The 12,114-nt window shown below is 35.3% G+C and overlaps 1 protein-coding gene across 13 annotated transcripts in view; it reads left to right on the top strand.

The window, feature by feature from the left end:
- The window catches only part of LOC140629027 (lysine-specific demethylase 6A-like), a 154,467-nt gene that overhangs the window by 105,292 nt on the left and 37,061 nt on the right, over positions 1 to 12,114 (top strand). For 10 of the 13 annotated variants that reach the window (XR_012026901.1, XR_012026900.1, XM_072818424.1 and 7 more), the window contains 3 exons: positions 1,120 to 1,215; positions 2,427 to 2,810; positions 10,717 to 11,495. Coding sequence is in view for 11 of the 13 variants with exons in the window: in XM_072818424.1 (XP_072674525.1) it covers positions 1,120 to 1,215; positions 2,427 to 2,810; positions 10,717 to 11,495 (1,259 nt within the window). In the remaining 2 variants the exon portion in view is untranslated. The remainder of the gene's footprint in view (positions 1 to 1,119; positions 1,216 to 2,426; positions 2,811 to 10,716; positions 11,496 to 12,114) is intronic. The other 3 variants (XM_072818425.1, XM_072818423.1, XM_072818422.1) reach the window with 1 other exon arrangement.

Raw genomic sequence — 12,114 nt, 5'->3', positions numbered from 1 at the left:
TTCCCACCACCCTGTGTTAAAGAGACTCTTTTTCCCTTTGGATATTTTGCCTCCTTTCTTTTGATGTATTTTCTCTCCTATTTCAAAGAAAGAAGTAATAAGCCTTAGCCTCTTCTAGGCATTAATTTTAAAAATGAAAGGTAACAAAACTGAATTAGTAGAGAGGTATAGTGAGCCCACATTTTCTAGAGTAACATCATAATTGGTCTTATCCTTTTTTTTTTTTTTTTGAAATGCAAGAATTAAAAGATACAGAGTATATAGGGTAAAGACTTATTCTTGTTAGTGTAGCAACTTAATTTCCTTTTCCTACAAATAACCAATGTTAATTGTTCCTTTTGCTTTTATTCCCCCTTAGAGATGCATTGCACTATATACAAAAAATCTGGTCTCCTAGATTCTCTTTTTTTAAACAAACTAAATGAATATGTGTTCAAAACCGTGGTATTTGTTTCCTAGATGTATCTTCAAAACCTTTTTATGTGTATGTATTGCTTCCTTGTTTTTATGGGTTTTAAGGCTACATGGAGGCCACTTGTTCTTTTTTTTTTTTTTTTTTTTTAAGATTTTATTTATTTATTCATAGAGAAAGAGAGAGAGGTAGATACAGGCAGAGGGAGGAGAAGCAGGCATCATACAGAGAGTCTGACGTGGGACTTGATCCAGGGTCTCCAGGATCACGCCCTGGGCTGCAGGCAGCGTTAAACCACTGTGCCACCGGGGCTGCCCCAGGTCGCTTGTTCTTTAACCAGAATCCTTTTGTTGGACATTTTAGGTCATTTCTGTTGTTTCTATTACGAATGCTGCTTTTAAGCACCTTCGTTATACCACATTTTTGTTATTTAAAGTTCTTTCTCTGTGAAGATTGTAATTTCTTTTCCATATAGCATATTTAACTCAAAAAATAAAAATAATATTCTTCTAATGGAGTTTTGTTTTTAATCTTTTTAGATTTCTATAAAAGACTGCATTTTGGAATTTATTACTAGAGGCTAGAAATCACTATACTTGATTCCACAAAGATTCTGAGTTTCATAGTTTTTTTTTAGTGACAGGTTGTCTACTAGGCTTTTATAGCTTAAGTTTACCTTACCTTTGTATTATTTTAAATTTTTCTAGCACTTGGAACAGCTGCGTGCAAATAGAGATAATTTAAATGAAGCACAGAAACGGACGCTGGAACAGTTGGAAAGTCAGTTTGTTTTAATGCAACAAGTATGTATATTATTTTTATCCTAATATTTATCATCATGCTAAATATTTTTCTTGAGTACAGTATCATTTGAGAGTAATCATTTCTACTTTTTTTTTTTTTCCCAGTAGAATTTATACACCTGGGGGGTGTATGGGTGACTCATTCAGTTAAACATCCAACTGAATCTCACTTAAAGTCTTGATCTTTCTTTTTTTTTTTGAAACAAATTTCTTTTTCTTTTTCTTTTTCTTTTTCTTTTTCTTTTTCTTTTTTTTAAGATTTATTTATTTATTCATGAGAGACACAGAAAGAGAGAGAGAGGCAGAGACACAGGCAGAGGGGGATGCAGGCTCCATGCAGGGAGCCTGACACAGAACTCAATCCCAGGTCTTCAGGATCATACCCTGGGCTGAAGGCGGCGCTAAACTCTGAGCCACTGGGGCTGCCCTACAGTCTTGATCTTAAGAGTAGTGAGGTCAGGGATCCCTGGGTGGCGCAGCGGTTTGGCGCCTGCCTTTGGCCCAGGGCGCGATCCTGGAGACCCGGGATCGAGTCTCACATCGGGCTCCTGGTGCATGGAGCCTGCTTCTCCCTCTGCCTGTGTCTCTGCCTCTCTCTCTCTGTGACTATTATAAATAAATAAAGATTTAAAAAAAAAAAATTTAAAATAAAAAAAAAATAAAAAAAAATAGAGTAGTGAGGTCAGGCCCTGTATTGGGCTTCACACTGTGTTTGGTGCCTACTTTAAAACTAAACAAAAGCTTTAAATATTACAAATGGATGCATTTTGTTTTTTTAATAGCCATAAATCAATTTATAATAAAACACTTCTTAATTTCCTTTTTTCTTAAATAATGTTTCTGATGTGTTCTGTGGACTTACTTTATTGTTTTAGAATTAAATTATCCATGTTGAGGTGGAGAGGTTTTAAGGAGTATTTGGAATCAGGGATTTGGCATAAATGTCAGAATGGAAATTTGAAATTCCTAATTCATTATATAATGCAAATTACCAATAAATGCATTATTTTAGGATGTTTTCTTTTGCCCTTATAACAAAAGAATTTTGTTTATATTGTTTATATAATGAAAAAGATTTTTGCTTTACTCATGTTTCATTTTTAAATTGTATGTTTTGTAACATAGAGATATTAAATATAATAATATTAAAGGCTATGTCAATTACACATTTTCAAAGTTACACAAGGAGGTTTTCTTTTTTGTTTTTGAAGATGGGACAAACAAGACAAACTACTGGAATTCCTAATGGGCTAATAGCTAACTCATCACTGCCTACAAACTTTATCTCTAGCCAGCAACCAAATTCTACTCTGCCTAGAGAACCTAGTGTCTCTCAACCTGAAGTTCACTCTGCTTGTTTTGAAAAACCTTTGTCCAGTGGACCATTTGCTGGAGGCCATGCTCCTTTTGGTACATCAAAATCCCTAGGGAGTACAGACACTAATTTGATAGGCAGTAATTATGTAACAGGAAGTGGAAGTAATGGAAATGTGCCTTACCTGCAGCAAAACTTACTCAGTCTACCTCATAACTGCGCAAACCTGACCAGCAGCACAGAAGAGCCATGGAGAAAACAGCTGTCTAACTCCACTCAGGTAAAAGATTAGCTACTTTGTTTGCTCTTAAGCAGTTTTTGTTTTTTGGCTTATATATATTTTCAGAAGAAATAAAATTTAATGAAATTTTTATCCATAAAAATTAATTTAAAAAATACATAATTATGAGAATTTTAAGTGTTAAGTTTTTTAAAGTATTAATTAAAAGACTCCATTGTAGAGCACTTCTTTTTTTTTATTTTTTTTATTTTTCTTGGTAGAGCACTTCTTAATTGATAGAAAATAGACCAGGGAGTACTAATTGTTTCAAAAATTACCCCACTGTTTCGTTCCCCTATCCTTAACATCTCGTAGTAGTGAGGCATGATAATTGTAGATAAGGTATTATTAATACACTATTTTTAATTAAACCCCATAATTTACATTGATTTTTTTTTCCTTGTAATTGTATAGGTCTTGACAAATTGGTAATGACATATGTTTACCTTCATGGTATCCTATAGAATAGATTTGCTGTCCTAAACATACCCTGTGCTCCATCTATTTATTCTTCCTTGACTCCCCTGAGCTTATCCTAGTAAGATTTTTATTATCTCTGTATTGCTGCCTTTTCCAGAAGGTCATATAGCTGTACTACTTTTCTTGCCATTATGCTTTTTTAGGTTTTTACATGTCTTTCTTTGACATGATAGGCATTTTATTTTTCATCACTGAATCATATGCCATAGTTTGTATTTATCAGTTTAGTTATATATACATTCACTTACTGAAGGACTTATTTGTACATTTTTGCAATTATGAATAAAGCTGCTATTAAACATTTATGTGGTTTGTACAGACATAACTTTTCAGCTCATCGGGTAAAAACCTAGGAGCACAATTGCTTCTCATATGGTAACAGAATTTAGTTTTTTATAAAATTAATTCATATAAAGTGTTGGATTTTGCATTTTGCATTTCTATCTATAATGACCGAGTCTCCTTTCTAGTCCAGCTTTTCCCAGAATTTGATGATTCATATTTTTTACATGAAAGTTTGTAGTTTGGGCAGATATAAACAAAGTGTCATACAGTGGGTAGTTTACAAACAATGGAAATTTTTTTCTCACAGTTATGGAGGCTGGAATATTCAGGATCAAAGTAATGGAAAATTTGATTTCTGTTGAGGGCCTCTTCTGGTTCAGTCAGCTTTCTTCTCTGTCCTCAAATGGCAGAAGAAATGAAGAGGTTTTATGGGATATTTTTTTTATAAGGGCACAAAGTCCTTACTTGAAAGTACTACCTAATAATTTGTAAAGATCCCATATCTGTATACCATGATATTATGGATTAAATTTCTTCCATCCTTCTTTCCTCTTTCCTTCCCCTTTCCTTCCCCCTTCCTTCCCCCTTCCTTCCCCTTTCCTTCCCTTTTTCCCCTCCTCCCCCCTTTTTTTCTTTTTCTTAAGATATTATTTATTCATGAGAGTCACACAGAGAGAGAGAGAAGTAGGCTCCATGCAGGGAGCCTGATGTGTGACTCGATTCCAGGACTCCAGGATCATGCCTGGGCCAAAGGGACAGTTGGGCTTATGCTCTTCATAGTTTTGGACTTTAGTAATTCTAATAGAGATATAGTGATGTCTCATTGCTTTAATTTTATAATTCTTAATGCATGTTGGAGCATTGTATTTTAAGATTTTATTTATTCATGAGAGACACAGAGAGAGACAGAGACAGAGACACAGGCAGAGTCCCCCAGATCCAGGGACTAGATCCCTGGTCTCCAGGATCACACCCTGGGCTGAAGGCGGCGTTAAACTGCTGGGCCACCGGGGCTGCCCTGGAGCATCTTTTAATATTATCTATTTGTTAACTTCGTGAGGTATATGTGTTCAGATCTTTTGCCCGTTTTTCAGTTGGATTAGTTTCTTGTTGTTTTTTTCCTTCTGTAGTTAATAGTCCTTAATTGCATATGAATATTGTAAATATTTTCTCTCAATTTCTATTTCTCTTCTCATTCTGACAGTGCCTTTCATAGAGCAAAAATTTTTAATTTAATGGAAATCTAGCATACCAATTCTTTGATGATTATGTATATGAAAAAGTCCTCTCTATGGCTGAGGTATCTATATTTTACCCTATGTTAATCATGGAGTTTCATATTTTTGCCTTTTACATTTAGGTCTGTGATCCACTTTCAGTTAACTTTGTGAAGGGTGTAAGATCATGTAAAAGGTTTTTTTTGTTTGTTCGTTTCTTTATTTTTTTAAGTGTTGATGTCTAGTTCTAGTACCATTTATTGAAAAGAATTTATCTAATCTATTGTAAAATGCTTTTGCTCTTTTATCAAAGAGCACTTACTATATTTGTGTGAGTCTATTTCTAGGCTCTGTATTTTGTTCTTGTGGTTAGTTTGTCCCTACCTTAGTTCTTTTTTTTTTTTTTCATACCTTAGTTCTTTAATTAATGATGCTTTCTACTTAGTTTTTTTTTTTTTTTTTTTTAATTTTTATTTATGATAGTCATAGAGAGAGAGAGAGAGAGAATGAGACAGAGACACAGGCAGAGGGAGAAGCAGGCTCCATGCACCGGGAGCCCGACGTGGGATTCGATCCCGGGTCTCCAGGATCGCGCCCTGGGCCAAAGGCAGGCGCCAAACCGCTGTGCCACCCAGGGATCCCTCTACTTAGTTTTTAAATCAATAGTGCACTTCTCCGCTTTTTCTTTTTTTTTTCTTTTTCTTTTTTTTTTCTGCAAAACTATGTTAGGTATTTGGATGTTTTGTTTTTTCATACACACTTAAGAAGCATTCATAAAAATAATGCTGGGATTTTTATTTGATACATTGAATCAGTGGATACATTATCTAAGAATTGACATCTTAAAATACCCTAAATATAAAAGGTGCCTGACTGAGTCATTTGATAAAACATGTTGGGGTGGTGAGTTCAAGTCCTACATTGAGTGTAATGATTACTTAAAAAAAAAATAGAGAAACTACGAATATGGAATATCCCTCCAATTTTAGTTCTCTCAGCACAGTTTTGTTCTTCAAATTGATCTTGCACTTGTTTTATTAGTTATATCTCTAAGTATTTCAGTTTGTGGGGAGTATTAAGGTGAACAATATTAGTGATTTTTAATTTGAAATTTCCCTTGCTCATTGCTGGTATAGGAACCTGAGTGACATCTATATGAAGCCATGCATTCTGAAACCGTACTATATGGTTTAAATCTATGAGGTTTTGTTGAGTTTAAAATTTTCTATATGGGCAGTTTTGTAACCTTCAAAGAGTCTTTTTTTCAATTGATTTTCCTTTTATATACTTGCTTTATTGCATTAGCTAAGCTTTTAGCATGATGCTGAAAGAGTAGTGAAAATAGGAACATCCATACCTTGTTCCTGATCTGGGAGAATGCTTTGGGTTCCTCACTGTTACACACAATGCAGGTATAGGGTTTTTTTTTTTTTTTTTTTTTTTGTAGATGTTCTTATCAAGTGGAGGAAGTTCCTCACTATACCAGGTTCACGGGGAGTAATTTTACCACGCACGTTGTTTTATCTTGCTTTTCTTCATCAATTGTTACAATCATACACTTCTCCTTTTTCAGTCTTTTACTGTGACAGATTACAAGGATTGGCTTCCTAACGTAGAATCAACCTGCAAACCTGGGATAAATCCCGGTTGGCCATGATGTGGCCATACATACACATAGTTGGATTTGATTTGCTGATATTTTATTGAGGATATTTGTATCAGTGTTTATAGGACATAGTCTTTTCTTGTATCGTCTTTTTGTAATGTTTTTGGTGATGTCTTCTAATGTTTGGTTGTTGGTATTAAGGTAATCATTATCTTGGCCTCATTAAGTACAGTTAAAAATGATCCCTCTGCTGTTTTCTGAAGCAAATTGTAGAGCATTGGCGATTATATTAGCATTAGTAAAAATGTTCCCTCTACTTCTGTTTTCTGGAGCAAATTGTAGAGCAATTTCTTCCTTAAATATTTGGAGGAACAGGGGATCCCTGGGTGGCGCAGCGGTTTGGCGCCTGCCTTTGGCCCAGGGCGCGATCCTGGAGACCCGGGATCGAGTCCCACGTCGGGCTCCCGGTGCATGGAGCCTGCTTCTCCCTCTGCCTGTGTCTCTGCCTCTCTGTCTCTCTCTGTGTGACTATCATGAATAAATAAATAAAATCTTTAAAAAATATATATATATATTTGGAGGAACTCACCAGTAAATTCAGTAAGGCATGGTGGTGTTTTCTAGTTAGTATTACTAATGTGTTTTTAATAAATAAGTATAGTTCATCTACATACAATGTTGCATTCTTTTCAGGTGTACATACATAGGCTTCCATTATATATTAGTGCTCACAGTAGTAAGTCTGATTTCCTCTGTCACCATGCATGGTTAAACAATATTCTTTACTATATTCCTATGCTGTCCTTTTCATCCTATAATGTATCTTATAACTCCAGAAGTTTGTATTTCTTAATCCTCTTTACTTATTTTGCCTGTCCTCCTACAACCCTCCTCACTGGCAACTGCCACTGTGTTCTCTGTATTTGAGTCTAATTCCTTTCCTGTTTATTTGTTCACTTATTTTTGTTTTTAATTCTACATATAAGTTGAAATCATTAAAGTATTTGTTGTTCTCTGACTTACTCCATTTAACATACTTTCTAAGTCCATTCATGCTGTTACAAATGACAAGCTTTTATCCTTCTTATAATTGAATAATATTATTCCATTGTGTATTTTTATAGTACATTTTCATTATTGATAGATGCTTCCATAATTTAGCTATTTTATGAATAATACTGCACTAAACATAGGGGTGCATTTTTTTTTTTTTTTTGCATTAGTGTTTTGTATTGTGTAGGAAAGCAGTAGTGGAATTGTTGAATAATATACTTCTATTTTTAGTTTTTTGATGAACCTCCGTAGTCTTTCTACAGTGTTTGCACCAATTTCATTCCTACCAACAGTCCATGAGAGTTCACTATTCTCTCCATCTTCATCAGCACTTAGTTATTTTGTGTCTTTTGATTTTAGCCATTCTGACAAGTATGAGGTGATATCTTACTGTGTTTTTTTTTATAAGGTGTTATTTATTTCTTTATTCATGAGAGACACAGAGAGAGAGGCAGAGACATAGGTAGAGGGAGAAGCAGGCTTCTTGCAAGGAGCCTGATGCAGGACTGGATCCCAGGGGCCTAGGATCATGCCTTGAACCAAAGGCAGATGCTTAGCCAGTGAGTCCCCCAGATTCTCTGTCCATTTTTTAATTTTATTTATTTGTTTGTTTATTATTCATGAGAGAGAGAGAAAGAAAGAGAGAAAGAGAAGCAGAGACACAGGCAGAGGGAGAAGCAGCTCCATGCCGGGAGCCTGACGCAGGACTCGATCCCAGGACTCGATCCCAGGACTCCAGGACTGCGTCCTGGGCCAAAGGCAGGCGCCTAACTGCTAAGCCACCCAGGGATCCCCCTCTGTCCATTTTTAAAATCATACTTTTTGGGTTTTTTATATTGAGTCATTTATATATTTTAGATGCCAACCACTTATCAGATACATCATTTGCAGATCTATTCCATAGATTGCCTGTTTTGTTGATTGTTCCTTTGCTGTGTAGAAGTTTTTTTATCTTGATGTAGTCCCAGTATTTTATTTTTGCTTTTTTCCCCTTGTCTCAGGAGATATAGCTAGAAAATGAATATTCTCCCCCCCTCCTTTTTTAAAAAGAATTTATTTTTTTACTTAAGAGACGCAGAGAGAGAGGCAGAGACATATGCACAGGGAGAAGTAGGCTTCTCACATGGAGCCTGATATGGGACTCAGTCCCAAGATCCTGGGATCACACCCTGGGCTGAAGGCAGATGTTCAACCACTGAGCCACTCAGGCATCCCCCAACTCCCCTCTTTTTTAATGAAGTATTTGGTGGCCTGTGCCTCTAAGTTTTTAGCCATTCTTTTTTCTGTTGATAATGTTTATTTAAAGTCTGTATATAACTCTTGTGTTTTCTTTTTTAGAATTTGTTTTTTTTACCTTATTAAGTTGCTTGTTGCAGAACCTCTGAACCATCTTGCAGCCACCATCTTGTTTTTACTTCTAGTTTTAACTTTTAGCCTGGTTTCTTAGGATTTTTCCCTTTGTGCTTAATAGTTAGGGGTCCACTAATAGATGACCAGCATTGTGACCATAGTCCAATTGCAATCAGTTCTCAAGTCCTTCTTTTTTATTCACTGTACCATGGATTCTTTTAAAAGAATTAATAAACTCAAAAGTACTCAGATCTGTTGCTAGAGAAGTAATAATATTACTGCTTTTTAAAATGTGTCAGTTTTCATGGCGAATGTATTTTTTTCTTTTTTTGTGTGTGTGAATTTTTTTTTTTTTTAAGATTTTATTTGTTTATTCATAGACACACACGGAGGCAGAGACACAGGGAGAGGGAGAAGCAGGCTCCATGTAGGGAGCCCGGTGTGGGACTTGATCCCAGGTCTCCAGGATCACACCCCAGGCTGCAGGCGGCGCCAAACCGCTGCGCCACCAGGGCTGCCCATGTGAATGTATTTAATTGCCTACTCACTTTTGAATATTTTGAAAGTATTTGCTACTTTTATGAAAACTGATTTTATACAACAAGGATCTTAAGGATTTTATCTCAATTAGTCCATGAATTTTCTTTTACTTATTTCAAACTCAGTCCTTTTGTACTCTTAATTTGCATCATTTTTAATGTCTGCAGTATTAAAGTATATAAAATGTAAATAATATTCTTGACTTAAACTTATGTTAGTTTAGGGTGTTCTTAGACGGTAAAACTTAATGTCAGCATCATGCTGGCAGATTTTAATTAGATGTCTAAAACTGATTCTACTAGATGTCTAAAACTGATTCTACTGTGTATATATAACTTATTTCTATTTCATATGACAGCAAACGCTTTTGCTTGGTTGCTAAATTAGTTACCAATTCAGAAAGAAGCAATTCTAAGATAGACTCTACAGTTTTGAGGTTTAATTCCATATAGAGTTTTATATTAAAGATGTATTAATGTCTAATTATATTTCTAACATCAGGGAAGTTAATAGTTTTCACATTCTAGTGTTATGTTAGCTTGCAACGTATTATTGTTTCCTTATTCCATATTACTTAATAAATGTTGCTTAATTACTTTCATAAAATAAAATGATAATCTTTTTAGAACAGTTTACCATGCCAAGGACAATTTCAGGTAAAATTAGTTTAATTCATTGCATATTTTAATTCCATGAAATAACTTCCTTTTGGTTCAAAACTTAATGATTTCAATAAACTATCCCATAAAAATGCTCTAACCTTAATATATTCTTCAAATCCATGTGAATTTTGGTAAAACTGCCAATTCTTGAGTAATTAGTGGGGAACTGCACTTAAAATGTCTGTCAGTTATGAGGGGTTGGAGTGAGAATATGGAAATCCATTTAAGTTATTAAATTAATAAATAGTTTTTAAATAAGTGACTTGTGCTATTTATATTTGGGTTGTTTCATGGTTTCACTTGGTAATGACTATGTATGTATCTTCCCCCATATCAAAATTTATAAATATATTTTTCAGAAGGTGAAAATGTATGTATCAGAATTGAACATTAAAAATTCTTAAAGGCTTATATTAAATATTTTGACATACTAATATGTAGAATCAAATTGTGTAGCACAGCTCAGCATAATTTTTCTGAATATACTAACCATGTTAATATTGGATTATGGGAACTTTTGAAAATAAGTTCTGGTTTTGGTTTAAAATATGTTTCACATTTAATTGCTTTTTCATAGATCATTAAACATTTTTAATACTCCGTGTCCTTCTGTATATGTATTCGGAGTTTGTATAATAATACACTAAAACAAAACTTGGTAATTTCTTTCTTTTTCTTTCTTTCTTTCTTTCTTTCTTTCTTTTTTTTTTAAGGGGCTTCACAAAGGTCAGAGTTCACATTTGGCAGGACCTAATGATGAACATCCTTCCTTTTCCACTGGGCCTGCCCAGTATCTCCAGGCAGCTAGCACTGCTATTCAGAAACAGGCTGGACTTCGAACTCTGCCTAGCCATTCAGTAACACAGGGAGCTGCTCTCAATCACCTCTCCTCTCATATTCCTACCTCAGGTGGACAACAAGGCATTACCTTTACCAAAGAGAGCAAACTTTCAGGAAATCGATCCTTGGTGCCTGAAACAAGCAGGCATGTTGAAGATACACCTAATGGCTGTGCTGGTGTTAAAGGACTTTCTAATCATGTTCAGCAGTTGGTGGCAGAACCTGTTTGCAGTCCTAAACATGGAGATTCCACTTCACCAAATGTACAGATTTCAGACAATCCTCAGATCTCTGCCTTGTTGATTGGAAAAGCCAATGACATTGGGGGTAGGGAAGCCTGTGACAAAGTCAATCATTTTCACCCAACTATTTGTACAAAGACTAATAATTCTGTTGCCTCTTCACCCTCTTCAGTCATTTCTACAGCAACACCTTCTCCAAAATCCACTGAACAAACAGCCACACACAGTGTTCCCAGCCTTAACAGTCCTCACAGTAGGTTATATACGGTTAATGGAGAAAGTCTAGAGAACTCAAAGAGCTCTATAAAAGCAGAGCTGGCTATAATTAGCCAAAAACCTGGTACTCATATTATACCATCAATGTCTGTGTCCATATGCTCAAGTTCTGCGGAAGTTCTGAAGGCATGCAGGTTAGTATGGGAAAGTCTGTCACAAAATGGGAATGGTTGACTACTGTTCAGAATTAGTAAACTGAAATAATACATTGATTTTTATAAGTAATAGAAATTATGTTTAAAAAAACAAACTATGATATATTCATTTATCTAAAATAACAGTTTCAGGAGGGTCTTATTATGCTTCGGTATTAATATCTTAGCAGTCTATCAGAAGTAAATAAAATAATTTTTAATAAAAGATTGATTTATGATAGACACAGAGAGAGAGAGAGAGAGGCAGAGACACAGGAGCAGGGAGAAGCAGGCTCCTTGCCAGGAGCCTGATGCAGGACTCGATCCCGTGACTCCAGGATTGGGCCCCAGACCAAAGGCAGACACTAAACCGCTGAGCCACCCAGGGATCCCATAAAAAAACATTTTTATATAGCCTGCTTTATCTCAGAAGTATGGCTTTAACTAATATTGTCTTCTGCTGGCTATCTGACTTATCTTCTTCTCTGTGATTAACCTTATACTGGAAAATAAAACCTGAGAATGAGTTACATCATATTTGGTAGAAAACCACAAAGCAGGGCACCCGAATGGCTCAGTGGTTGACTGTCTGCTTTTGGCCCAGGTCATGGTCTTGGGA

This window comes from Canis lupus, chromosome Y, assembly GCF_048164855.1.
Source record: "Canis lupus baileyi chromosome Y, mCanLup2.hap1, whole genome shotgun sequence".
In the NCBI taxonomy this organism is placed as follows: Eukaryota; Metazoa; Chordata; class Mammalia; order Carnivora; family Canidae; genus Canis; species Canis lupus.
The sequence above is the reverse complement of the archived record's forward strand: the minus strand, read 5'-3'. Positions and strand labels throughout refer to the sequence as shown.